Source organism: Protopterus annectens, chromosome 2.part0, assembly GCF_019279795.1.
Source record: "Protopterus annectens isolate FY-2018-M chromosome 2.part0, PAN1.0, whole genome shotgun sequence".
Lineage (NCBI taxonomy): Eukaryota > Metazoa > Chordata > Ceratodontiformes > Protopteridae > Protopterus > Protopterus annectens.
Genome location: NC_056728.1, coordinates 58,824,916 through 58,852,130, shown reverse-complemented (window position 1 = coordinate 58,852,130; position 27,215 = coordinate 58,824,916). Strand labels below are relative to the sequence as shown.

The following is a 27,215-nucleotide window of genomic DNA, read 5'->3' as shown; positions in this document are numbered from 1 at the left end:
AGCTTTAACAATTGGCTTAATGTCTGGTGTCATTCAAAGGGGATCCAGTGTCTGTCTGCCTGGGATGACATGCTTGACAAGCCACGCTGCTTCGCAAGGGACGGCTTGCACCTGTCACCCTGGGATTCGGATATTGGCCAAGGCTCTTGCCACCCCATAGTGCCTTTTTAGGCAAGGCTCAAATTCTAAACCTACCACCCTAGAAAACAAAAATGGGAAGAAATTGAGGGTAATGCTGCTCAATGCCAGAAGTCTAAATCTCAAAATGCACGCACTCGAGGCCCTTCTCAGTATGGAGAACATCGATGTCTGTGCTGTAACAGAAACCTGGTTCAAGGCTCCTGAGAGCACCCGGCACTATTAGGTTTTACCTCATATCATGCGTTCCGCCCCAAAACCCGGACCACTCCACAAAAGGAGGGGTGTATCCATATTCATAAAGGATACTCACACCTCCAGGTTGGTGGCAACGCATGAAGCTTCGAAACCATCCAGGTGCAACTAACAATAGGCAAAACTGCTCTACAAATTGTAGCATGCTACAGGCCACCCTCTCAAACTCAGGAATCCCACACAGCCTTCCTGAAGACACTGGAGGGTATAAATGTATCTCCAAACACCATCATATTGGGTGACTTCAACTACCCGAATATAGACTGGGAACATTACTCAAGCCCTAACTTTCTAGCCCAACGGTTCCTGGAGTTCATAAATTCAAATGCCATGGAACAGCTAGTCACTGTTCCCACGAGAGGAGAAAATATACTAGATCTCATTGTCACAAACATGGGGACAAAATGCTCCACACCGGAAGTATATCCCTCATTGGCGAGATCTGATCATAAACTAATCTCACTGGAAATCCACATTCGCCCCCACCCCAAACAAGAAGGACCATAGTGAAGAACTTCTCTAAAGCAAACTTCACACTACGCAAGACTGGTGTGGTATCCTTCAAGGCCCGAGTCAGAGGAAACCACAACCCAAGCTGCGGAAGCCCTTACAAATGCCTTCTATGAACACCTCCAGGACTGCATGGATCAGGCAATCCCAAATAAAACCAAGACTCTTTCCACAAAGGGCAAACGTCCAGTCTGGTGGACCCCAGCCATTAACAAACTTTACAATAAGAGGAGAAAGCTATTACATGATAGAACAAAATCCATAAAAGGGAAGTCACCCCTGATCATTATTAGTAAAAAATACGAGCACTCATAAAATCAACTAAGGCCAATTTTGAGAGAAAAATTGCCATGGATTCAAAGGACAATCATAAGGCCTTTTTCAGCTATGTTAGGAACCTGGGTGGAAACTCACAGATATGCTCAGAATTAGTCCAAAATGATACAAAAATCACTGAACCCACAGACATTGCCAACATACTGGCAGACAGGTTCAGTGCAAACTTCACCCCTCTCCCCTAAAGGAGAGATAACTATCCCAGCCGAGTGTAGCCTCCCGGACATCTCAAATGCGCAGGTGAAAGCTGCTCTCTCTAAAGCTAAAAACACAGCATCAATGGGACTGGATGGTGTCCCCGGCTGTGTGCTACACGAGCTAAATGAGGAATTAAACCCGCACATAAGGCAGCTGTTTAATCTCAGCCTTACCACAGGATACGTGCCCAAGGAGTGGCGTACGGCAACTGTGGTCCCACTCCACAAAGGTGGCGCCTCTACGGACCCTGGTAATTACCGCCCCATAAGCTTAACAAGTCTAGTCTGCAAAGCTATGGAGAGGATCATAATGGAGCTCATAAACAAAGATATAGGGACTTGCAGACATTGGACCCGACCCAGTTTGGCTTTGTCAAGGGAAGATCAGGCCTTTTGAACTTGGTCGACTTCTTGAAATAGTCACCAAGGCCATTGATGAGGAAAGGCAGTCCATACAGCCTACCTTGACCTTGCAAAGGCTTCGACACAATACCCCACTCGGGTATTGTAGAAAAACTTACCAGCTTAAATGTAAACCCATATGTCACAAGATGGGTTGCAAACTGGCTTAAGGACAGAACCCACAGGGTTAGAGTTGCTGGCGCTGTGTCAGACTCCAAGCCGGTCAAGTGGTGTCCCACAGGGCTCGGTCCTTGGCCCCCTATTGTTTGGCATCTACTTCTCAGAAGTACAGGCCAACATGGGAGGACTTTGGCTGACAAAGTTTGCAGATGACTGCAAACTGGGCGCCATAGTGGAAAGTGCATCCGACACTGATATCCTTCAGAAGGGACTCACGGAAACAGATAGCTGGTGCCAGAGCCATGGCCTGAAGTTAAACGCCAAAAATGTATAGTCATACCCTTCGGGAAAAACAAGGTAACCCCAAGCTACCATATAGGTGGCAATCCACTAAGCACAGAAGAGGTTATCAGGGACCTGGGGACCCAGGTTGACAGTGGCCTTTCTTTTGACACTCACATTGCTAAAGTGGTTAGAAAGACCTTCTACATTGCCCACCTGATCATGAAGGGATTCACATCCAGATCTAGTGAGGTCATTGTTCCCCTGTACTCTTCACTTATCAGACCAATGATAGAGTACAATGCCCCATTCGGGATGCATCTCACCCGACATCTGCAGCAATTGGAGAGACCCCAAAAGTTCCTCACCAAAAGGATAAAGGGACTCCAAAATCTGTCATATGCTGCCAGATTGAAGAAACTCCAGCTCTATTCAGTCGCATACCGTCTGCTCAGAGGTGACATGTGCCTGACATACAAGGCCATGTCCAACCCGGAATTAATGGACATGCTCCACCTCAAAAAATCCAAATCCACCAAAACCACTAGAGCAAGCGACTTAAACCTTAGCACGGATATAAATAGGACGTGCTGGAGGGATAGATTTATCACTCAGACTCCCTATGCTGTGGAATAAAATCCCGGTCCATGTGAGGCAGAGCACCTCGCTGACTCTGTTCAAGAGAAATCTAGACCTGTGGATGGGAGATCGTAGGTTTACCCCGGGAATCATCTCTGGGTCACTGCTGGACAGAGGCACAACAAACTAATGGGCACAGTATTTTTTCATATAAGGGGTGGCGTAAGCCACAATAATTTGGGCTAGGCTTATAAATGCCTTAGGGCAGATAGCCTAGTATAAACCTATGAACCTATATATATATATATATATATATATATATATATATATATATATATATATATATATATATATATATATATATACACACACACACATATACATACACACACACAAGCTTTTAATACGCTTTATTGGACGTTCATATTTTAGTATTTTTGCACATTTGTATATTTTAGGTTTTCTAGATTTCTTATTCTTAGATCTTTTAAGATTTGTATTTTAAGGGATTTATTGGATCAGTATGTTCATTGGTGGAATTTAATTGATCTCCGTTTTTAAATGGCTATATGTTAGACAGGAAATGTATCTGATGAAGTCTTTGTGACGAAAACGTATGTGTATGCGGAGTGTGGTTCCAGGTTCATTGAAGAGTTTTGCTGAAACTGATTTTGTCTGGTGACTTTTCTACAGCCCTTTTCTCACTATTTTATCGGTGGACTGCTTTGAGGGTTGTTTTTCTTGTTGTTCTGGATAAATACATTGTGGGTGTGTGGAGAGACAGAGAGACAGAGAGACAGAGATAATATATAGATTATATTAGATATATATATATATATATATATATATATATATATATATATATATATATATATATATATATATATCTAATATAATCTATATATTGAGAGAGAGAGAGAGAGAGAGAGAGAGAGATTATATATATGTGTATATATATATATATATATATATATATATATATATATATATATATATATATATAGATATAGATTATATATAGATATAGATTATATATAGATTATATATAGATATAGATTATATATATATGTATATATAGATATAGATTATATGTATATATAGATATAGATTATATGTATATATAGATATAGATTATATGTATATATAGATATAGATTATATGTATATATAGATAGATATAGATATATAGATATAGATATAGATATATATGTGTGTGTGTGTTGTTAAATGATCAATAGTACCATCTAGTGGGTAACATAAATAACTACCTCTAAAAACTTTGTGTAAAGTATTAAATATAAAATGTCTAGGACAAATTGATGGAACACCTAACGTTGAGGCAGATGGCATGGTCATTAAGTGGAAAGTAAAAAAAAGGAACATAAAAAAATGTGTTTGTAATAAAATTCCTAAATACAGTGCAAGTTGTGGACTCTAATTTTGCTGCCCTTAATTTTAGTAATGGGGCAATTGAAATGTTCTCGTTTAAACCAGAAGGCTTGACAGCATCCAAACTAAACTGCCAAAATAATTCATGGTACTCTAACCTGGTCTCCCAAGGACCCCCCCTGCCATCTGCTGATACCATCTCTAGAACAAGAAAAGAAAACCTAGCTTGTCCACATTTCAATGAATGTTTATAAAAGGCATTTGTCATTCCTAATTCTATTATTATAAGTATGTTCATAAATTCATTTATTTAACTTTCGTTCTGTCTTGCCCACGTAAAAGGCACCATGGAAGTCACATGCCGATAGGTATACTAGACCACAAGAATTGCAATTACTAAAACCAGAACCATAAATACCCATTTCTACTAGGGACCTGTACATGGTCAGCATTAGAAATGTAGGCATATTGAGTGCAAGCTCTACATTTAAAAGTACCAATCCTTTTGACGTTGTGTCTGTCACGAAATGCCTTGCCCATCCTCAAACAATTCCTTCAAATTTCTACCTTTCTTAAAAATAATCATCATGGGTTTATTGGATAAAATATTTTAAATCGGTAAGGGAAGAAAACCTATTCCACTCCCCAATAACATCTTCCACGAACTTTACGAAGATTCTTAACATGTATTCCAGTGTCCTTTTAAAAGACTAATCAGGTACCCACTCTCAATAAATAAACCTTCCAGGAAATAACATTCCTCTTCAAATTCATCAAGGGAGGTCATTCTACTAGCTCTAAATTATCTGACCCTTAAATAAACATTTCTGGTTGTGGGGATGAGCACTCAACAAAAGGTAAGTAAGAATTGGAAAATGTGTCTTTACAAAACACCTTTGATTTAATACCTACTCATGTCTTAATACTGACATCCAAAAAATCTACCCTGTTCTGGGTTAACAGTACTAGTGAAGTGAAGGAAAGTGGTTGTAGTTTCCAAGTAACCAATGAACTCCTGTAGTTTACTCTCACTGTCTGTCCAAAATCATTTTGTAATGTGACCAACATCCACTATAAATGGAATTTAAAATATAGTTCTTCTCACACCAGGCTAATATAATGTTTGCTTAAGTGGGGGCACATTTAGCTCCCTTTTCCACCCTAAATCTGGTGGAAAATTTCACCCCCAAAGTAAATAAAAATTATTTTTTTTAGGTACTTGCGTATTATCGCAACCAGATTTCCGCACTGCCATAATTTGGTAGGTGCGTGCAGAAACAGGTTGTTTAATCTATAAAGGGGTTTGTGAAGAAAACATTCTGTCAATGTGGGTATGACCCACGAAGAGGATAAAGGGTGCGATTTTGTACCTCTTTGCTCTTGAAACTACACAGTAGTGCTCCGCTTTGCAGTGCTTGCATTTGTCAAGACGAAGTCAGCTACTGGAAAAGCTTGAGTTACCAAATGCACCCTGCGGTGTTAGGAGATTGTAAATCTGTCAAGGGCAAGGATTGCTGCCTTTCTTAGGTTACAAAAAGTGCTGATTTACACCAAACTGCAGTCAATAATTTCAGTTAAGGTGCTAACAAAGTGTCCCCATGGCTATACTTTACAAATAAAGACAGATAAACCCAAAATCACTTCATGATTCATGATTACACATATTAAGAACACTTCCCAAAACATCTTATTGCTGGACAATGCTTTTCTTCCTGTACTTTGTGGCTGTTAGCAGCTTTTTTTTAATTTTACCCTGAAGATTTCTTTACAAACTGCCCCCCCAAAAAAAAAAAGAAAAGAAAAGAAAAGAAAAAAAAAAAAGTGACCAAAACCATCATTACAGGGTCTGTCTTTGCCTTCTCGGAAGGCCTCCTTCCGCACAGTCAAAAGAATCCGTTCATCAGAACGACAGCAGGCATTATAATTCAAGCTTGCGTGTGTAATGCACGCTGAAAACAGGAAGCGGATTTCCTCAAATGTTTGTCTTCCACTTCACAGCCCCTGTAATGCAAAGCTAATCCACAGCAAAACAGACTCTGAATATCACCTTACAGTGGTTCATGGTCTCATCTGTACGGAAGTATGCTAAATTCGCAACTGTGAAAATCTGGTTGCGATAATACGCAAGTACCTTTTTTTAATACTAAATCCATGACATTTAAAATAACTTATATAAAATAAATATTATTTATGAAGGCTCAAGCTACACCCACTGGGAGTACTGGAGGGAATGAGTGTAATGACAGAAATGAGTCAGCAGAGACAAACACTCCAGGAAGTTGTCTTAGCTGCAGAATGGAGATATTTAGAATTCTACAGTCCTGGATAGACCACCAGTTTGAAACAGTAGTTGTCCATCAAGTAACAGAGTGTAGAGATACGGGCACCTGTGGTAAGATAGAAAAATGTTAAAAAAAGAGAATAATTCAGAGGAATTGCTGCACCCCAAGAACACACCCAAAAGCCACAAAAAAACTCTGAGTTGCTGAAAGCCAGAAGTGTCTTCTTTTCACGATAAACTAAAACAGTCAAGAGACCCAAAATAACAACACCTAAACTACATAGTCATTTTATCACCATCCAGATATACTGACAATTCCATGCACAACCAACGTAATGACTATTTATTTATTTATTTATTTATTTTATTTTACATTTGTTAACCGGGCTAGTCTGGCTGGATACATGTCCATTTTCAGCAGAGGCCCGAGGAGAAAAGCTCCACTATCAGACTAAGACAATACATGAGGAATACTTTACTAAATATATCAATTTTTAAAAACAAAAAACAAAAATGTACAGAGACAAAATACAGTTTGCCTGGACTAATTTAAGTAGGCAACAAATAGAGTTCACATTATGTGGCTGAGGAGTTAAGCTCAGGCACAAAAATATAAAGTTGAGTTAAGGATATCTGTAGTCAAGCTAAGTAATTTAATCATCGGTCAGTAGGCTAGTACAGTGAGCAAGGGAATCCAGTGCACAAACATAATCACTAGTTACATTTTTTAAGAATCCAACTCTAAACACTAAACCCAGTAATACGTCAATAACACACACACACACCATGATGCATGTTAGCATCTTGCAGAGCATTACAAATGTGAGCATAACTGGTGCACGCCAATATCTGCTGCAGTGGAGCTCATTAAATTTTTAAATATGCACACATTTTCCCAATTGTTAATTCATGTGCTTTTCTGTCCATAAAAACAGTCACTCGCAACCACACTGTTAGGAGCAATGCAATGTAGTCTAGACTGCCACCCTGTGGCTCACCAAGAGTTGAACCTGTCTGGAAGGCCAAAAACAAAACTTTTTCTTTTTTGATAGGGGCCTGTTCTGAAGCTTTATGTTTACATCCAAATAGAGAAACAATATGCTAACCTTGAAGATGTGGGCAGAGAAGCCACTATAATGAAGTAGCTGTAGACAAAAGAATGGGGCTAAGGCACCTGGTGAAGAAAAAAAAAAAAGTAAGATCAAGAAGAAAATTGAAAGGAAAGGCTGCAACTAGAAATTGTAACTCCCTTTCTGAAGCATGTGAGCTGGGCTCTGTGCATGGCATGCACAGGTAACCATCCAAGTCTAGAGATGCTATTTGAATGGAAAGAGGATTCTCAATTAAATGAATTTCTGAGATCTCATACTGGTTTAAAACGCGATCAGGTCTTCGTGTTTTTAAACACATCAGTGAAATATACCTAATCCCAGTTTTCAAAGATGTGAAATATATCCTCCGTGTTTGTGTAAAATTAAAAAACAATAGGCCAAATGCAGATGCACAATGAAGCTGCTGGGTAAAGGTTCAACACCAAGGACTTCAGCAAGGAGTTTTGACAAACTATATACAAATGAGAAAATAAAAACTAAGTGATCTAATGTCATTTTCCCCACTGATAGGAGTGATTGACAAACTTTTCTCCTACACATCTAGGATAAAGGGAAGTAGGGAATGGCACATTAGTTAATTTTGATAGCTTAGAGCACTTGGTTCTAAGCGGAGATGTCTTATTTGGGAAGTCTGCAGTCTCTCTCTGTGCTGCTCATGTGGGCCCCCCCCCCCCACACACACATCAAAAACACACTATAGTGACCCGACAACTGTCTAAGTTGTCAGTAGGTAGGCACGCAGTGTGGCATTGTGTGTCCCAAAACAGGCTCCCAACAACCCCTGTAACCTTGCAGTGATTATGTCTATAATCAGCGTGAATTATTGAACAAATGAAAGGGAAGAAAGCAAGGGTCAACCTACTTGGAAATTTTCTGAACTTAGCTATTTCTGAGTGGTCTCCTAACTGGATTAGAGGAGTGTCCTGTCTTAAGAGAAAATCTTTAAAATGAAACAATATTGAAGAACAACTCAGCCCCAGAACTTGGACCGAAGTTCCAAAGGCGGTGGTGTTTCCATATTCATAAAGGATGTGCACACCTCCAGACTGGTAGCTCAACATAACGCATCAGAGAGATACTTCAAGTGCAGCTAACACTGGGTAAGATAGCGATTCAGGTCGTAGCCAACCATGTCCCAAGACTCTCACTCCATGTTCCTAAGCACCCTGGAGAATATTAGGGTCCAACCTAACACTCATACTGGGCGACTTCAACTATCCCTCCATTAACTGGGAAAACTACTCGTGTACCAATACACTTGCCCAACGTTTAATGGAATTCATTAATTCCAATGCCCTGGACCAGCTTGTTCTTACCCCCACTAAAGGTGGCAACATCCTTGACTTGGTCATTACTAACATGGGCGACCATTGCTCTACACCATTAGTCAACTACTCGCTGGTTAGATATGACCACAAACATCACCTTGGAAATCCACATCCCTCCCACCCACCCTACAAAGGTAACACCATGAAAAACTTCTCCACAGCTAACATTGGGCTCCTAAAAACAGAGTTGCATGACCGCCGAATCATACACCAATGCACTGTACACACGCAAATGCATGGATCTAGCCATACCCAATAGAAACAAAAAAGGGAGGTAATCTGGTGGCCCCCTGCCATAAACAAACTATACAATGGAAGGAAGAAACTGATGCGGAATAAGGTGAAGCCTCAAGACTGGAAAAACTCCCTTATCAGCCTCAACAAAAAGTTTTGAGATCCCTCATCAAATCCTCTAAAGCTAGCTATGAAAACAGAATTGCAGCAGATAGTAAAGACCACCACAAAGCCTTCTATAGTTATGCAAAGAATCTCCATGGCAATACCCAGACTTGCTCTGAGCTACTGCACAATGGTACTTCTATACTGAGCCAACAGATATTGCCAATATACTGGCCAACAGATTCAGTGCCAACTTTACCCCTCTCTCCCCCAAAGGACCAATCACAATACCAGTAGATTGCCAGGCACCTAGTATTACTGCTGCATAGGTTAAAATAGCACTGTCCAAGGCCAAGAATACATCTTCTATGGGACATGACAATATCCCTGGCTGTGTTCTACATGAACTACAGAATGAACTGGCACCTCACCTGTGTGCTCTGTTCAATCACATCCTCACCTCAGGCTTTGTCCCTACCGAATGGCGCACTGCTTGTCATTCTTCTCCACAAAGAAGGAGTGACTACAGACCCTGGGAACTTTCGCCCCATTAGCTTGACGAGTCATACATGCAAAGCTATGGAACGCATCACCATGGACTTAACAAGGATATAGGGAATGTCCAAACTCTGGATCCTGCACAGTTTGGTTTTGTGAAGGGTAGATTATGCCTGTTCAACCTGCTCGACTTCTTTGAGTCAGTCAACAGAGCTGTGGATGATGGCAAGGTGGTTCATACAGCCTACCTTGTTCTGGCCAAAGCCTCCGATACCATTCCCCACTCAGGAATCATAGAAAAGTTCACTAAGCTAGGCATCAACCTCTATAAATCATTAGGTGGGTTGCAAACTGGCTCACTGATAGAGTCAGCTACTTTCACACTGTGGGTCCTACCCCACGAGTGGAGTCCCAGTCCTGGGTCCTACCCTGTTTGGTTTCTACTTCTCTGAAGTCCAGGCCAACACAAAGGGACTCTGGCTGACAAAGTTTGCAGATGATTGCAAGTTAGGAGCTATTATCAACTTCCCAAGTGATGTTGACATCCTACAGAAATGTCTCACCGAGACCAATGACTGGTGTCAAAACCACGGCCTTAAGCTCAATGCCAAAAAATGTGTCATCATCCCCTTTGGGAAAAACCCGGTTCCCATGACATCGATGGTAGTCCACTGAACACAGAAGGCATTATAAGAGATCTGGGAACACAGGTTGACAGTAACCTCTCTTTTGACCACCACATTACCACTACGGTCAGAAAGAACTTCTATGAGGCACACCTCATTAATAAGGGTTTTGCATCCAGGAAGAAAGAGGTCATAATCTCCCTCTACTCTTCCCTCATTAGGCCAATCAGAGAGTACAATACCCCATTTGGCATGTACCTCACTAGACACCTGCAACAACTGGAGAGGCTGCAAAAGTACCTCACAAAGAGGATCCTAGGCCTTAAACACTTGTCCTATATGGACAGACTCAAAAAACTCCCAACTATTCTCTCTCTCATATCACCTACTTGGAGGCAATCGCTGCTTGACTTACAAAGCCATGTCTCACCCAACTCGGTTAGAAATGCTACATCTAAAGAAATCCCAAACCTTACACACCACACGCTCCAAAAACCTCATCCTCATTATCACAATCAATAGAACAAGCTGGAGGTGCAGGTTCATAATACAGAGACTGCCCATGCTATGGAATAGACTTCCCATACACATCAAACAGAGCACCTCAATGGCCCTCCAAGAGAAATCTTGATGAGTGGACGGGAAATAGAAAATTCACCCTGGGGATCACTCCAGTGGCTATACTCGAAAGAGGCGCTGGGAACTAAGGTTGGGTGGCACGATGCCAGGTAATCCTATGGGCAACACTTAAAGGCTCCAGGGCCATTAGCCTAGTACAAACCAATGAACACAGGCATGAAGCAAGTAGACATTTCCTATCTTCTTGAGATCTGCTAAGAAGGCTTCAGCTAGGTGGCTACAAAAAGTCACACCACCTAAAAGTGTCCATAACTTAAATTTGCACATCATCAAGAAGGGCTGGGGTCCGAGTCAGGTATGCCTTCTGATCCTAACAGCAACTTCATAGCTCACAAAATACACATCACTGGCACATTTAATAACAGACAACCATCGATTTTAAAAGCTTTTCCCCTTGCTGTCAGAGATCAAAAGAAAAACAGTACTGGCCATCTGTTGCATTACAGAATCTCAACACTAAAAATACATGATGGCTAAATCCAAATATGTGAATATTTCCCACCTAACCAACCACTTAGATGTTTTGACTAAACAAAATGGTAGAATGGACAGATGTCTTCTGACTATATAAAGAGAAGATGCTTTTACTTCATACTTTTCAAGCTTGTCAGGGAGAGTCATGTCAAGACTGCCTGCCTTCTTAGGAGAAAATCACCTTTAGTGAAGTCATAAAATGATAGCGGGATATAACCAATCAAAGTTCCCCCTCCCCCTTGCATAAATAAAAAAAGGAGTACCTTTCGTTTGAGTCTTGAAAGCAAATGACGCTCAACAGGTGTGCACATGCATATGTACCCAATGGGGGGTGGGGAGATCAAAAGGGACCCCAGCAAAAAAAAAAAAAAAAAAAAAACACACAACAAAAGAAAGTGAATGGAGATCTAAAGGATTGTAAGCATTTTACCTTCAGGATGCAAGGTGGTAAACAATTTTGCCAGGTAATACCATAAAATGACAAATGGCTTACATCAGTCTGGAACAGACGGGACTGGCATCATCTATGTTTACCAAACCTGTGCCTAATCACCTACAACTTTGTACTACTTGGTAACATCTACACTAAGAATGTTGATCAGAAAAGTTGCAGGCTCATGTACCTACACACCTGTTCACTTCTGAGTGAACACCATTTTCTCAGTTTAAAGAGGGCTCCTTCCTCAGAATATTTTTGAGAGCAACAAAAAAACCTTTTAACTGCCAATAATCCCTGCCCAATAATATATAATTTAGGACTCTGATGTTCCACCCCCTTGACCAAATGGTTAATTTCCTCTACTTTAAAAGTATGCTCTCTCCCCTCCCCCACGCAATGTGCAAACTTTAACAGAGTTCATCTATTAGATAGATCAGAAGAAACAAGTGACTTAAGATTTTTACTTCTCTTTCCCTACACCTTAGTCTTAAAATTAGGGAGAAAAACATTTCAAAAAGTTAACACTAAGCTTTCAACCACCTAATTTTTATAGCCTTGCTAAACTTGGCATTATATACAAAAAACACTGGTATTCTGCATCACTCCAAGTGCGAGGAGGTGCTCAGTGAAAAGTCAAAAGGCAGTATTTAACGCATTTGCACTTATTGGTGGATAGAGTTAGCTGGACAGGTCATCACTAAAACACACTGCAAATGGTAATTTTCTTCCACATGCTTTTTGTTGCTGCACCTGTTGACCCATCAAGCTCAAAAATCAGCCACACCCATTTGTTCACTCATCATGGCATTCCAAAATCAGGATAAGAGCAGACTTGGGGGGGGCATCACACAGACAGCCTCAGGGGCGTTTTATGCCCCAACCAGCATCCCGATAATGATGGCATATTTAGTAAAGCCCTAACCCCATTCCTGGGTGGAGGTCAAAACACATCCCTGCAGGGGGCAATATATCATCAGTTTCATTCAAGCTCATGCTACCTTGCAACTGCATTGAGGGCCATCACATTCACATCTTTGTGGCTGATCAACCTTCTCTGAAAGGCTGTAGCATTGGACAGTCCCCTTCTATCACTCTTCCCCACCCCACCTCCTGCAGAGTTGTCCAAGCCGTTAAATTGAACTCAAGTCACATGGGATGCTGTGGGGGGCTTTAACCCTTTAAGTTAATGGAGCTATATTAGAATATGAATTTGTTAACCAGGTAGGACCACATTGGGCAATACCTTTTCACAGGTAACTTAGGAGCAAAGTCTCAAGTTCAAACAGTTGGCAAGTAAGAGATGAGGGAATCAAACCTTGTACCACAGAACAACTCACAGTCTTATCCATCTGTGCCAACAGCCACGGTTTTAAATCAGTCTTACAATAATTAGGCTATTTCTTCGCTTAGAATAATTTATTAACCTTTAAAATGTAACCACTAATGTCTCTGCAGCATTTCAAGTACTTATTTCTTCTGCCACAACATGGCCTGATGGGGACAGCTATACAGAGGAGACTAACTGGGTCAAGCTTTCAGCTTCCCACAGCATATTGTGTCTCCATTGCAAAGGACTTCTTTTTTTTTTGTATACTTAAGGCTACTGTAGGAGGTAAGGAAAGCACAGGCTGTAATACCTTGTTATATGGCACTTTCCTGGGCCAGAAATCTTCAATATAATGGAGTAATACACATAAGCAAAGAAGAATAAAGTAAGAGCTTTAGAAATTTTGTTCAACCCCAACATGATGTACACCAAGTAACAAAAAAGGCACAGAAAGGAAACAAAAAGATAAACAGCTAAATCATGCTGTATTTGTATGCAGGACAGTATGACCATTTTAAAACAGAACAAAACTGCAATAAGGGAAAATTAAGTTTAGAATGTAGAGGTCCTTTGAAAAGCAGCACGACAGACACAGACATCTGCTTAGTCTGGATGCTGGGAAAACAGGGCATACAAACAGTGACAGAGTAAATTATAAAACTCATTTGTTTTGTTCGAGACAAAGCCCTCATGCCAGAGAAGCCACTGAGCACACCAGAAAGGGAAACAGACATCATCACAATTTACAGTTAGTAAATCAAGGTAATGAATAACCTCTGCATAAAAATTTCTATTGTTACACAAGGCACGTTTGTGCGGTCCACTGCCTATTTACACGGAGCTCAAACAATGCCCCAAGTGTGTTAATCACTGCATTGAGAGCCATCCAGTTAAGAGATAATACTGTATTTTTGTACTTGCTAGTTACACAGATCGTTCTGGGAGTTTGCAATCCGAATGCTTTTTACTGCACTATTGATCAAAATAGCCTTCACTACTGTGCAGCTTTTCTAGTTTTGTTTGCATCTCAGTCATGAAGTAGCCTTAACCCTAGCTACCACCCAGGTAAACCCTGCAAAATCAAGTCCTTAAACCATAAAAGTCCAACCACAATACAGGCCCTGCCAACATGGATATGCAATTCTCCAATGTCTCTATGACCACCTTGGTAATGGGCATCCTGAGATAATGTAGTAATTGTCTACTGTATTCATCCTTTTAACCCTTAAAGAAACTAACAGTATGCGAGAAATATACATACATAACTCCCCTAGAGGCAAAAATCTCACAAACAAGGATGTAAAGAACACACACACTACATCCTTCACACATACTATTCACCATGCACACAGACTTTCCTCTGCTTAGGCACTTAAAAAAAAAAAACCTTCCCAAACCTCAAAGACTTCCTAAGTTGTCAAACGGCAACACCAATCACCACACCAAAAGCAAAAACTAACATCACGCAAAAGCCCAAATAGATGCCCCTTTCACTAGGCTGAACAAAGAGAAGATAACAGTCTCCGACCCAGAACTAGGACCCACAACATCATGCATGCATCGAAGTCACTGGACCACAGGTACCAATATGATTCTATTGTAGTCCATGTGGGTGTGAATAACCCAAGACGTACCTCACTAGACTATATGAAGAGACATGATGGACCTCTCTAAATGTGTCAAAGACGGGTACATGCCTTGTATTCTTCCCTCACCAATGATGGTGCCACAGTATGAACAGAAAGTGACCGATTTTAATGACTAGGTTAGTTTCTGGTGTCACTCCAGGGGGATCCACTATCTATCAGCATGGGTGGACATGGTTTCACTCCAGGGGGATCCACTATCAGCATGGGTGGACGTGGTTAATAGATCACATTGCTTTGCCAGTGGTGGTCTGCACTTGTCCCCCCTGGGTTTTCGGATATTGGCCAAATGTATCTAAATTAGGAGCTTGGTTAAGCAATGTCAAATGACAAAACAACCAACATAGCAAAAAACACACAAACCTCAAGACAACCTTAAGGTGTTCCTGCACAATGCCAGGAGCCTAAACAAGATGCTCTGCACCCTACAAGCTCTCCTCACTCTGGAGGATGTGGACATCTGTGCTGTTACTGAAACTCAGTCTAAAGCCACAGAAAGTACTCCGGCAGTGCAAGGTTACACTGTTTCCACTTATTTAAGCCAATAGCAGCACAGGTATGGACTGAAAGTGGCGATATCAATTTATGTTAGCAAGAAAACTACTTCAGCTTGGTTAAAAACACAATGACGCAAGTTCATCCATGGCCAACTCTCCATAAGCAAGGTTCCTTACCATGTCCTGGCCAGCTACAGGCCACCATCCATGAAATCCACAACTATTACCTAGACCTACTAGAGGCATTGGCCATCCAAACACTTTACTCATGGGAGACTTTATCCCTCTATAGACTAGAAAGCTTACACTGCCTCTAATACAGAAGCACAATGCCTCTTGGTATCAACATGAACATCCTAGACCAGACAGTGAGCACTTCAACCAGAAGATCAAACACACTGGGCCAAGTACTCACTCACCAACAAAGGAGTGCACTGCCCCCTCCTGTGTGTGTCATGTCTTCATTGGGGAGATCACACCACAAAGCTGTTTCCTTGAAATAAAAATAAACCCCAACACTAACAATGTTCTTTCCTTCAGAACAGTTCCTAATAAGCAATTGGTCGAAATTCATAGCTCCTTCACCCCCACCCCGAGAATGCAGTCACCTAAGCAGAGCTATTCAGACAAACCCATTACAAACATGTACATAGGTAGGTACTGCAGCCTCAATATGGCCAAAGTCAGCTCAGACAACAACAAAAACAAAACCAAGTGGCGGAATCTTTAACTTAACAGTGTATATACTGAAACATCATGGCCAAAAATCAGAAAAAGCAACTCTCTGAGACTAGCTCTCAGACTCCGCTAAACAAGAAACCAAGAGATCTAAAAGTCAAACAATTACCAGATCAGGATAGCTTTCTAGGCTATAGAAGATAAAGCCGTCTTCGGCTATGTTAGGAACCTTACAGATAAATTAGACCGGGGAAGTCCAATGGGCCATAAAGAGCCCGTTTTCAGTGGAGGCCCAGGGAGAAAAGCTCCAAATATTGCAAGTTACATATTACATGTTACAAAAGAATAAAGATTTGTACAGAACAATTAAAACATTTACAGAAATATAATACTTTATATAATAAGCTTTTAGTGAGCTAACATTTAAACAGAAGGTTACTGGCCCTTTTGGAGGTTGGGTAAACTGAACGTTTGCAAAAAAAGATATTTTTGTCAAATAAGCTCTTTGTAATAAACATTAAACAAGTAGCTACTAGCCCTTTGCAGGTTAGGTGGACCATTTTGCATGGTGAGAGTACCAGAAAACTGCTATCTAATGTACTATACTTTCTATAATCCAGAGAGAAAATCATCCCTGGTAGGGAGAGACTGTTTTAGGTTGAGATTAAGCAATAGAATTGGTAAATGGTAATGATTTCAGTGCAGCGTAGAAAGAGATGGGGGTGGAAAGGGACACCAAAGACAATCATAAGGCTTTTTTCAGTTATGTTAGAAACCTGGGATGCAACTCCCAGACTTGTTCTGAGTTGATTCTAAACAAAAAATACACTGAACCCACAGACATCGCCAATATCCTGGAAGACAGGTTCAGTGCAAACTTCTCCACCCCCCCCCCCCCAAAAGAGCAAGTATCTATCCCGGCAGAGGGCTGCATCCCAAACATCTCAGATGCTCAGGTGAAGGCTGCCCTCTCCAAAGCAAAAAACACTGCTTCCATGGGACCAGATGGCGTCCCAGGTTGCGTCCTACATGAACTACAAGAGGAACTAATCCCTCAAATAAAACGGCTATACAATCTCAGCCTCACTACAGGATATGTGCCCACAGAATGGCGTACAGCAACAGTGGTCGCACTCCACAAAGGTGGAGCCTCTACGGACCCTGGAAACTATCGCCCCATAAGCCTGACTAGCTTAGTCTGCAAGGCTATGGAGAGGATCATCATGGAGCTCATAAACAAAGACATTGGGGACCTACAGTTACTAGATCCTACCCAGTTCGGCTTTGTCAAGGGCAGATCCTGCCTTTTGAACCTGGTTGACTTCTTTGAAACAGTCACCAAAGCCATAGATGAAGGGAAGGTAGTCCACACAGCCTATCTGGACCTTGCAAAGGCATCTGACACAATACCCCACTCGGGCATCATAGATAAGCTATCCAGCTTAAATATAAACCCCTACGTCACAAGATGGGTCGCAAACTGGCTCAAAGACAGAACCCACAGAGTGAGAGTTGCTGGAGCCATGTCAGACTCGAAACCGGTCACAAGTGGCGTCCCACAGGGTTCTGTCCTGGGACCACTCTTGTTCGGTATATACTTTTCCGAGGTACAGGCAAACGTGGGAGGACTATGGCTCACCAAGTTCGCAGACGACTGCAAACTGGGCGCCATAATCAACTCTCCAGCTGATACAAACATTCTTCAAAAAGGTCTCACAGAGAGAGATAACTGGTGCCAGCGCCATGGTTTAAAGCTAAATGCCAAAAAATGTATAATCATACCCTTTGGCAAAAACAATGTGCCCACAAATTACCACACAGGCGGAAACCCATTAAGTACAGAGAAAGTTATTAGGGACCTGGGGACCCAAGTTGATAGCAATCTCTCCTTTGAAAACCACATTGCCAAAGTGGTTAGAAAGACCTTCTACATAGCCCACCTCATCACGAAGGGTTTCAGATCTAGATCAAGAGAGGTAATCGTGCCCCTTTATTCATCCCTCATCAGGCCCTTCATAGAATACAATGCCCCTTTTGGGATGTACCTTACCCGACATCTGCAGCAATTAGAAAGACCCCAAAAGTATCTCACCAAGAGGATCAAGGGTCTCAAACAGATGCCATATGCTGCTCGATTAAAAAAACTCCAGCTCTACTCAGTTGCATACCGCCTACTTCGAGGCGATCTATGCCCGACATACAAAGCTATGTCAAATCCAGAATTAATGGACATGCTCCACCTCAGTAAATCTAAATCCCTTAGAGCCACATGCTCGAGGGACTTGAACCTCAGCACAGAAATAAATAGAACTTGCTGGAGGGACAGGTTCATAACCCAGAGGCTCCCTTCGCTCTGGAATAGAATTCCAGTTCATGTGAGGCAGAGAACCTCACTGAATCTCTTCAAGAAGAATCTCGATAAGTGGATGGGGGATCATAGGTTTGTCCCAGGGATTACTCCCGTGTCACTATTAGACAGGGGCACAGTAAACTAAACCTTAAAAAGGGCACAGTATACTCAAATCAAGGGGTGGCGTAAGCCATACAGAATCGGGCTAGGCTTATAATTGCCCCAGGGCAGATAGCCTAGTATGAACCTATGAACCTATGTTGGAGCGTGACACGGCACTCCCATTTGGCTGAAAGATGAGAGAATAGCTGAGATTTGAAATTGGTATGGTTTGGAAGGTTACGAAGGTGGGGGGGGGGGGGGGAAGAGTTCCACTGCTTGGCTAAAGAGTAGGACAGTAGTAGGTGGCCAGGTCGTCATGTTGGTTTGTGGACCAGAAGGAGATCTTGGTTTGTGGATTTGAGTTGGCGGTTGGGTATATAGGGTTTTAAGGATGTAGTGAGAGATAGGCAGTTTGTGGGTTTAAAGATGAGCTTGTGGGCAATGGCGAGTTGTAGGTAACTGAGGTAGTTGGGGAGTTCTAGACAACTGAGGGCGAGGAGGGAGTGGCAGTGGTGGGATGAGTTTCTTGAATTGGTTGCAAAGTTGCAGATCTTGTGGTAGCAGGATTCAAGTTTGGATCGTAAGCCGAGGTGGAGATTTGTGAACAGAGGGGCACCATACATCAGGGAGGAGAGCAGAAGTTGGATGTCAGGGTTCGACGGGTAGAGGGCTGAGGAAGCGGTTGCGTCTGTAGAGACCACCTATCTTTTGGTGTTTTTTTTTTTTTTGATTGCGGAGTGGATGTGGATATCAAATTTTAGTTCCTCATCAATGATGATGCCAAGAAGCTTGGTGGTGGGAACGATTTCAAGGGGGGTGTTGTTCTGGCTCTGTACATTGAATGAGGTTTTATCAATAATAGAGTTTTTGGTAGGGGGAAAAAGATCATTAGTTTGGTTTTATTTGCATTCACAGCTAAGTGGTTGTACTACATCCAGGTTTTGGTTTTGGAAAAGGCTAATCAGGTTTTTGCAAGGAGCTCAAAGGGTGAGAAGGCTGAGCAGATGATAGTAGAGTCGTCTGCATATTGGATGACAGATGATTCTGGGATGGAGTGGTGAAAGTTATTAATAAACAGGTTAAAAAGTAGAGGGGCCAAGAACAGAACTTTGAGGGATGCCTGTGGGTGCAGAGAGAAAGGGGAGGTTGAAGTTTTCCATTGGACAGCTTGTTGGCAGTTGGACAGGTAGCTGGAAAACCACGCTATGGTGGAGGCAGACAGATGTAGGGTGGAAAGTTGGGATACGAGTAGGGTGTGGGAGGTGGTGCCAAAAGCTTTTGACAAATCTAGGAATAGCGTAGACACAAATTTGACTGAGTCTCGTTCAATACTGATGGTTTCCAGAAAGGAAAGAAGGGCAGTCATGGTGGAGTGACCAGGGCGGAAGCTGTGTTGGGTAGGGGAGAGGAGATTGGGTTAGGTGTGTCATTAATTGTACTTGGATGGTTTACTCTAGAATTTTAGAAAGAGGGGAAATGGCACTTGGCCTAAAGTTGCTGGTGTCAGTATTCTTGCCACCTTTGTGTAGGGGGATGATGTAGGCATGGTGCCAGATGGAAGGGAAGCATGATTCTTGTATGGATCTATTTATAAGAATAGATATGGGATAGGCGATGCTGTGTGCAGATAGTTTGAGGAAGGTAGGTGGAAGATTTCCAGCTGCATTGCGACAGGGTTTGAGGGGTTTGAGTTTGAAGAGGAGTCTTTTTGTAGTGCTTGTGGCAATGAGAGTAAGGCAGAAGAGTGTGGAGGGGGGGTGGGTGATTGGGGTGGGAGGGGCTGGGAAGGAGGTGGATAGTTTGGCTATGCAGTCTATGAAGAATAAGTTGAACTGGGAGGCTGTGTCAAGGTCAGCGAGGGTGGGATTAGGTCAAGGGTTTTCTTTATTACCAGGGTGCAAAACTGATGAGATGGGAGTCCCAGAATTTTTTGGGGTTTGTTGAGTGCAAGGACTGGAGTTTGGAGTAGTGAACTTTGCGATCTTTAGTTATAAGCTTTTACGTGGAGTTTTGGAGATGCTTAAATTCTAAGCTGGAGTTTGGGTTTTTATGTTTTTGATGCTATTTCCATGTTTTGTCCCTTTGTTGCATGGCTAGTTTAGTTTCTTTTGATAACTATGGGCAAAGATTGGTTTTAATGCGTTTGGTTCTCAGGGGGGGCTTGCTGGTTGAGGAGGGTCAGGAATGAGTGGTTAAAGTATGACACAGCATCATCTAGTGGGAGGGTTTATAGACGGGACCAGTCAATGCACTTTTGGCATTCTGAGAAAGTTAGGAGAGGTTGTGGGCTTGAATGCAATGGTGGTGTTTTTGTAGACGAGATGGGAGCCGGTCGGCAAAGGCAAGTAAGTGATCGTGGAGAGGATCTGGTATTATTCCAGAGTTGTTAGGATCCAGTCAATGATGGTTCCAGAGGTATCATCTTTATTTGGTCTGGGTGGTGAATGAATTAGTTGGGAGAAATTGCATAGACTGATAGTGTGGGAAGGGGTATCAGAGTTAATAGTAGTCCAGATGAAGTCATCACCAATGATATGGGTTTCATTATTTATGTGGGAGGAGAACCAGTATAGGATGTTCTCAAGTGTTTTGATGTTATCACCTGGTGCATACAGAGGGCAGCGATACATATGGATTTTTAATAAGCCTATTGTAATTTCAACATTGGCAAATGTTGGAATTTTATTGGTGTAGGGAGTTGTGTTATGGGAGGAGGAGTAGATTATAGCTACTCCACCCCCTTTTTTGTGGGCTTTGTCATTGCAAATGATTTGGTAACCTGGTGGTACAATTTTGTGATCTTTTATATAGGATTTGAGCCAGAGGTGGGTCCGGGGTTAGGGTGGATTTCGCCAGCAAGTGAGAGAGGACTAGACTACCCATATATGTCAAGCAGAGCGCCTCTTTGGCCCTCTTCAAAAAGGAACCTTGACAATTGGATGGGAGATAAGAAATGCACCTCATGGATCATGTCAGTCGCCCTGCTAGACAGGGGTCCAGGGAAGTACATTTTGTGGGAAGAAATATCCAGCGAATTGTTATGGCTAGGCTTATATAGGCCCTAGGGCCAATAGCCTAGTACCAACTTATGAACCTATGCGTACAGTTCTGTAGTGTGGTGGGGATGGGTAGTATGGGTGGAGTGAGACTAGTGATTTTTTTGGTATGACATTTAGGAGATGTGTGTAGGGGGGGTAGGGAGTGGATTAACTTAGATTTGAATAGATATGCAGTGTTCGAACTGAAGAGTTCATGTGAGATGGATGAGTAAGAGGGAGAGTGAGGATGATGGTATGAAGCAATGGAGTGTATAAGTGAGGTATGGCAAGGGTTGGGAAACTGTGTGAGATAGGTCAGACAGGAGAGAGAGAGAGAGAGAGAGAGAGAGAGAGATATATTAGTAGGGCTAATGGAGTAATTGCGCCTGCTGATGAGTAGAGCATTGTAGGAGGGGTTGTAGAGTGTTTGGTGAATGTGAGGTTTACTAGGTGGGTGGAGTTTGGCTGAGGTTAATTGCGACTGGATTGGAGTAGAGTGGGGAGGAGTTTGGGGATGTATAAAAGTACAGATAGTGGGGGTGGGTGAGATTTGGGAGCAGGTTTGAGGAGCAGAGTGAGCCCGCAGGGTGAATGGAGCGGGAGAATGTGTGATTATCCAGAAAAAATAAATCAGTGACAGACTCTGAAGCTGGGATAGAGCTACAGCCAGAGAGTAGGTTTTTCTGTTTTATATTTTCTTATTATGTTAAGATACTCAGTAGGTATCAGGGAAACTTGAGAACAGGAGGATAGATAAGTAAAATAGGAGTCCTACAATCAAAAGAAACAGAGAAATACAGAAGTCAAAAGAAGCAGACAGAAATTAGGAGAATTTAGGCTAAGGAGATACTCTACTAGATGGACTTAAAATAAAGTTTACATGCAGCCTAATTTAAACACTATGGTAGGGGAAGAGAAAAAAGGTAAGAATAACTTGGAAGTCATGGGGGGGGGGGACAGTGCAGCTGTCAATACCGATGCAGAGCTCAACCAAAAGGCACTACAAATACCCATTTGCTTAATAAAGCAATAGCTAGTGCTACTGAAAGTATTACAAGACAAGATTCAGTGGAGTGGAGTGGAGTTGAAAATAGCCGTTGTAAGCACCTGGATAGAAGCACAGAGGCTGTGGAGTGATCAACTAGTAGTCCAAAAGTTTTCTGAAGTTTATACATTTTTTTGGCGTGTCCATGCTCTCAAGTATGGGGAGGGGAACAAACCAGACCCACTATGTAGTCATGATGTACAGACACTGGATAGAAGCAGAGAGGCTGTGGATGTGATCAACTAGTAGTCCAACAGTTTTCTGAAGTTTATCATTTTTTGGTGTGTTGGAGATAACACTCTGCAGTGTGAAGAACAGGTACCAAATGGCATAACAGTCACTGACCAGGGTGACAGAATCTACTCGTTGATATATTAACCTCCAAAATACACCCCTACTCTCCCCTGACTACCTGCTGTGAAATCCCTGCTGGTATCCCCCCCCCCCAAACATCAACAAGGAGCAAATCATGGCCACATTCACTAAGCCAAAAACAGTGCCTCACTGGGCTGCCCACAATATCCCCAGTTGCCTCTTTAAATAGCCTAAAACAAGGGATCACTTAAATCACTCTTCAATTACAGCCTCAAAGCTGGTTATCTGCCAGGTGAATGGAAGGTCACAACAGTCATCCCTTTTTACAAGGGTGGACCAACAAGTGACCCAGAAAACTACAGACCCATCAGTCTGGCAAGTCTAGTATGCAAAACCATGGAACAAATCATCATGGAAAAGATCATCAAGGATACTGGCAACCTACAGATACTGAACCCATCCCAGTTCAGCTTTGTCAAGGAAAGGTCTTGCTTACTCAGCCTGGTAAACTTGTTTCAGAAGGTCACAAAGGCTATAGATTGAAGGGGAAATAGTCCATGCTGCCTACCTGGACCTGGCCAAGGCATTCAATACAATATGCCACTCTGGTAGTACTGAAACTCTGAACTAGACAAAAATCCCTCCAAAACCCACTGGATTGCTAGCTGACTCACAGATAGGACCCAAGAAGTCAGGACCAGTAAGACCACCGCCACCAAAACGCCACTCACCAGCAGAGTACCCCATGGCTCCGTATTGGGTCCACTCCTGTCTGGCATTTACTTCTTGGCAGTGAAGGCCACTGTCAAAGACCTCTGGCTTACAAGACTTGCAGATGACTGCAAATTGAGAGCTATCAGATTCTCCCAGTGACATTGGCATCCTAAAAAAGGGTTTAACACAAACAAAAATGACTGGTGCAAAAGCCACAGTTTAAAAGCTCAATGCAAAGAAAGGCATTATAATGCCCTTTGGAAAACTGCCCACAAAAGCTAACTTCTCCATCAATGCCCAACAAGACAGGAAGAAAAACATTCTAGGTCGCTCAACTTATAGGTGAGATTATGGCATCCAGGTGAAAAGAAGTTATACCACCACTCTACTCAGCCCTCATCAGACCCTTCTTCGAATACAATGCCCCCTCTGTTATGTACATAACCAGGCAATTCCATAACACCCTCAAAGGTTCTCACTAGAGAATCCAGGTCATAAGTACCCTGTTACTGCTCAGATTGCCCTAAGGCCCTCTCTCTATAGTCTTCTGCAGGTTACCAAGACATGACATATGCCTGGCATACAAGGTATCCTCAGATCCAGCTCTTATGGATCTACTGCACATCACAAAACAGAGCCAGAAACACAAGATCTGAGAATCTGAACTTTGCCTGTGACAGAAATATAACAGGCTGTTTAAGATCAGGCTCTGTTCATCCTTGACTATATTCAAATGTAACCTTGATCACTGGATAGGAAATTGCAAATTTACCCTGGTCTGCACCCCCCCCCCACCACCACCACCACCAATGTCTATAATGGACAGAGGTCAACAGCATATAAACTGACCCCCAACTAATTATACTTCCACAAAATCCTTAGTGACCTCCTAACATCTTCCCACCATGTTAAGTGGCCAGGGCACTCTGGGACAAAACTGGGTTGGGTGGCATGGTTAGGCTTATAAAGACCCCGGTGGTCATTAGCCTAGTATAAACCTATGAACCTGTAAAAAAGACAGACACTACAAAACAGTGTAAAGATTCTCATGAATAACACAAAGTAATAAGTTGTAAACTTCATTAAGTGTTTTATACATATGCATACCTCTTAACAATAACTATATTGCTGTTCTGCCTATGTTCTTTACCTACATATTCATCACGACATTTCGTTTTTTATTGGTGTAGAAACAAGTGGCAATGTGATTTACTGCAAATATTTATTCACCAGATAGGATTGCTAACACCAAAGTTGGTTTAAAAAACTAGAAAGCATTTAAAAGTGATTTTATAGCAATCAAATTAACAGAATTCCAAACACCATAAACTAAATACAGTACAGGATGACCACTATTGGCAACTATTTTGAAAACTAGGGGTTTTGATTACTGCTGCCAATGACCCATACAATTTGAAAGTATTGCAAATGCGCATACATCTATACTGAAATTAAAAGGTATATGAACTACAGTTGACCTGGCAAGTGCTTAAAAGCTGAAGAAATGTATAAACATTCCTGGTTTTATCACAATGTCATTACATAATAAATCTTCAAACTACTATCCGCCATTCTGCTACAGATGCAAATTCTGTTACAACCAGCTTGTCTATTACATACATTAATGACAATGATTCCCCCACGCACGAACAAAAAGTAAACACTACCGTCTAGCTCTGCAAACCAACCACTGGCAGAAAGCATTACAGCAGATGAAGTAAATAGCACACGTTGGTATATTGCTGCTATGTGAGGTGCATTTCCCAAAAATGCACTGCTAAGCTACAACAAAACAAGTTATCAACAGTACAACACAAAGACAGCAAAATAACTTCACTTTATAACTGTGCAGTGTTCTATGAAAGGAGCTGCAGTGCTACTGTAAAATCTAGCCTGGAAACATGTTGACCCAAACTAAACATACGTCAAAGTTTATTTTTTATACAGAGTTCAACACAGTCTTTGAACAGTTCTGCTCAATACAGAAACTCTTTTTTTAACATATCACGGTTTCTATTGTTATTTTTCCATTAATCCTAACTTTTAAGAAAATACCACCAGATGGGACACGGTCACTTCGCAGAGTTCGCCGTAAAAACGCGTAATACGGAAATAATCCAATTCATTGCAGAGCATTCTTTACTCTGTCCCATATTACCTAAAGAATACTGAGCTGACTCGCTAATTTAAAGGTGAAAAATAAAGCCGTAATAAATTTACTATATCAATAGGGGCACAGGAATGGAGTAATCACACATTGGGGTGGGGGTCTATATTAAGTCTACATCACTACATACAGTGCCCACAATTTTTGGTCCCTGTTTTGCTTCCTCTCACCCTAAAATACTAACACTAAGTAAATGTCAACGTCCAACAGTTAAAGAGCTTTTCGCTTGGTTAGAAAACACGTTAAGAGATATCCTGATATTACACCACGGAGGGTGCCAGTATTACAGTCCTTAACTATTCTCCCTTATTTATTCTTGGGTTCATCACCATTCCTAACTGTGGAAGTAACAGGTGCAAATCCGTTTAGCTGTCACCCTCCACAACCCCCTGCTATACTACACTTCTACCAGTCAGGAACACACTACCGCTTAACCTATCGAATGAATATTCATCCTTGCTACCTCCGAGTGCTTGAAAGAACTTTCAGAGTGACCTCCGTGTTGTAACTTACGCTTGTACTCTGCCATTAGCCGTTTTAGCGCAGTCCCGGCCATTTCTGCGCGTCTCTACCCCACTACAGACACCAAACTTTAGTCTCCAGACCCACTACAGCTCCTTGCTTCAGTCTTGGCCCAATGTTAACAACTAGCTCAACATTAGCTGTTATCCGTAGCTCCACCCCCAGTCGTCCATTGTGGAAAAACAACAGAAGCTTCTAAAACGCTGGGAGGGCTACACTACGTCTAATACGTAAGCAAGCAGCAGGGATGGCAAAACTTTTATTTTCACTTTCTCTGATTCGTTTAGGAATTACAATGGAACGTACACACCGATACGGAAATCTCTAAAAAGAAGTAACATGCTGAGTAGGGTGACCACCAATCCCTTTTTAAGTGGGACAGTCCCTGTTTGGGCAATTGTGTCCCGTCAAAAATATGAAAAATGTCCTGAGATTTTAGGACAAAATTGTTTCTTACATTTCCTCTAATAGTTGCATAAAAGGTTATTTTGTACCTAAAATGTCCTAATATTGTGTGGAACATCGAAAACAACTCAAATTCTACAAGACTGAGTCTTTATTATTATTTTCAAAATGTGAATTCCATTCCTTTGCACTGATTGTGGCTATGTTCTGTCATGCAAACTATGATGTTAACGTAATAATGTCCCAGCTTTGGCATTGCAAAAGGTGCAAACCGTAATGCTGAGCTGTCAGTAATGGGAGTTACGAAAACCCGAACGCAGAGACAGTACTATGGTCTGAAGCTTGATTTGTTTTTAATCACGTGATGGTCTTTTGGGCACCGTTATATCTTCTATCATTGTTTTGGTGGTGATTGGTATTATTTTATGTAATGTTATTCTCCCCGCCCATCCCCATGGTCGGATGG

The 27,215-nt window shown here is 41.9% G+C and overlaps 1 protein-coding gene across 1 annotated transcript in view; it reads right to left on the bottom strand.

The window, feature by feature from the left end:
* UBE2G2 (ubiquitin conjugating enzyme E2 G2) overlaps positions 1–26,565 on the bottom strand; it is a 435,886-nt gene extending 409,321 nt beyond the window's left edge. The window contains exon 1 of the mRNA XM_044060548.1: positions 26,336–26,565. Within this exon, the coding sequence (XP_043916483.1) occupies positions 26,336–26,378 (43 nt within the window). The 5' untranslated portion in view covers positions 26,379–26,565. The remainder of the gene's footprint in view (positions 1–26,335) is intronic.
* Between the last annotated feature and the right edge of the window lie 650 nt (positions 26,566–27,215).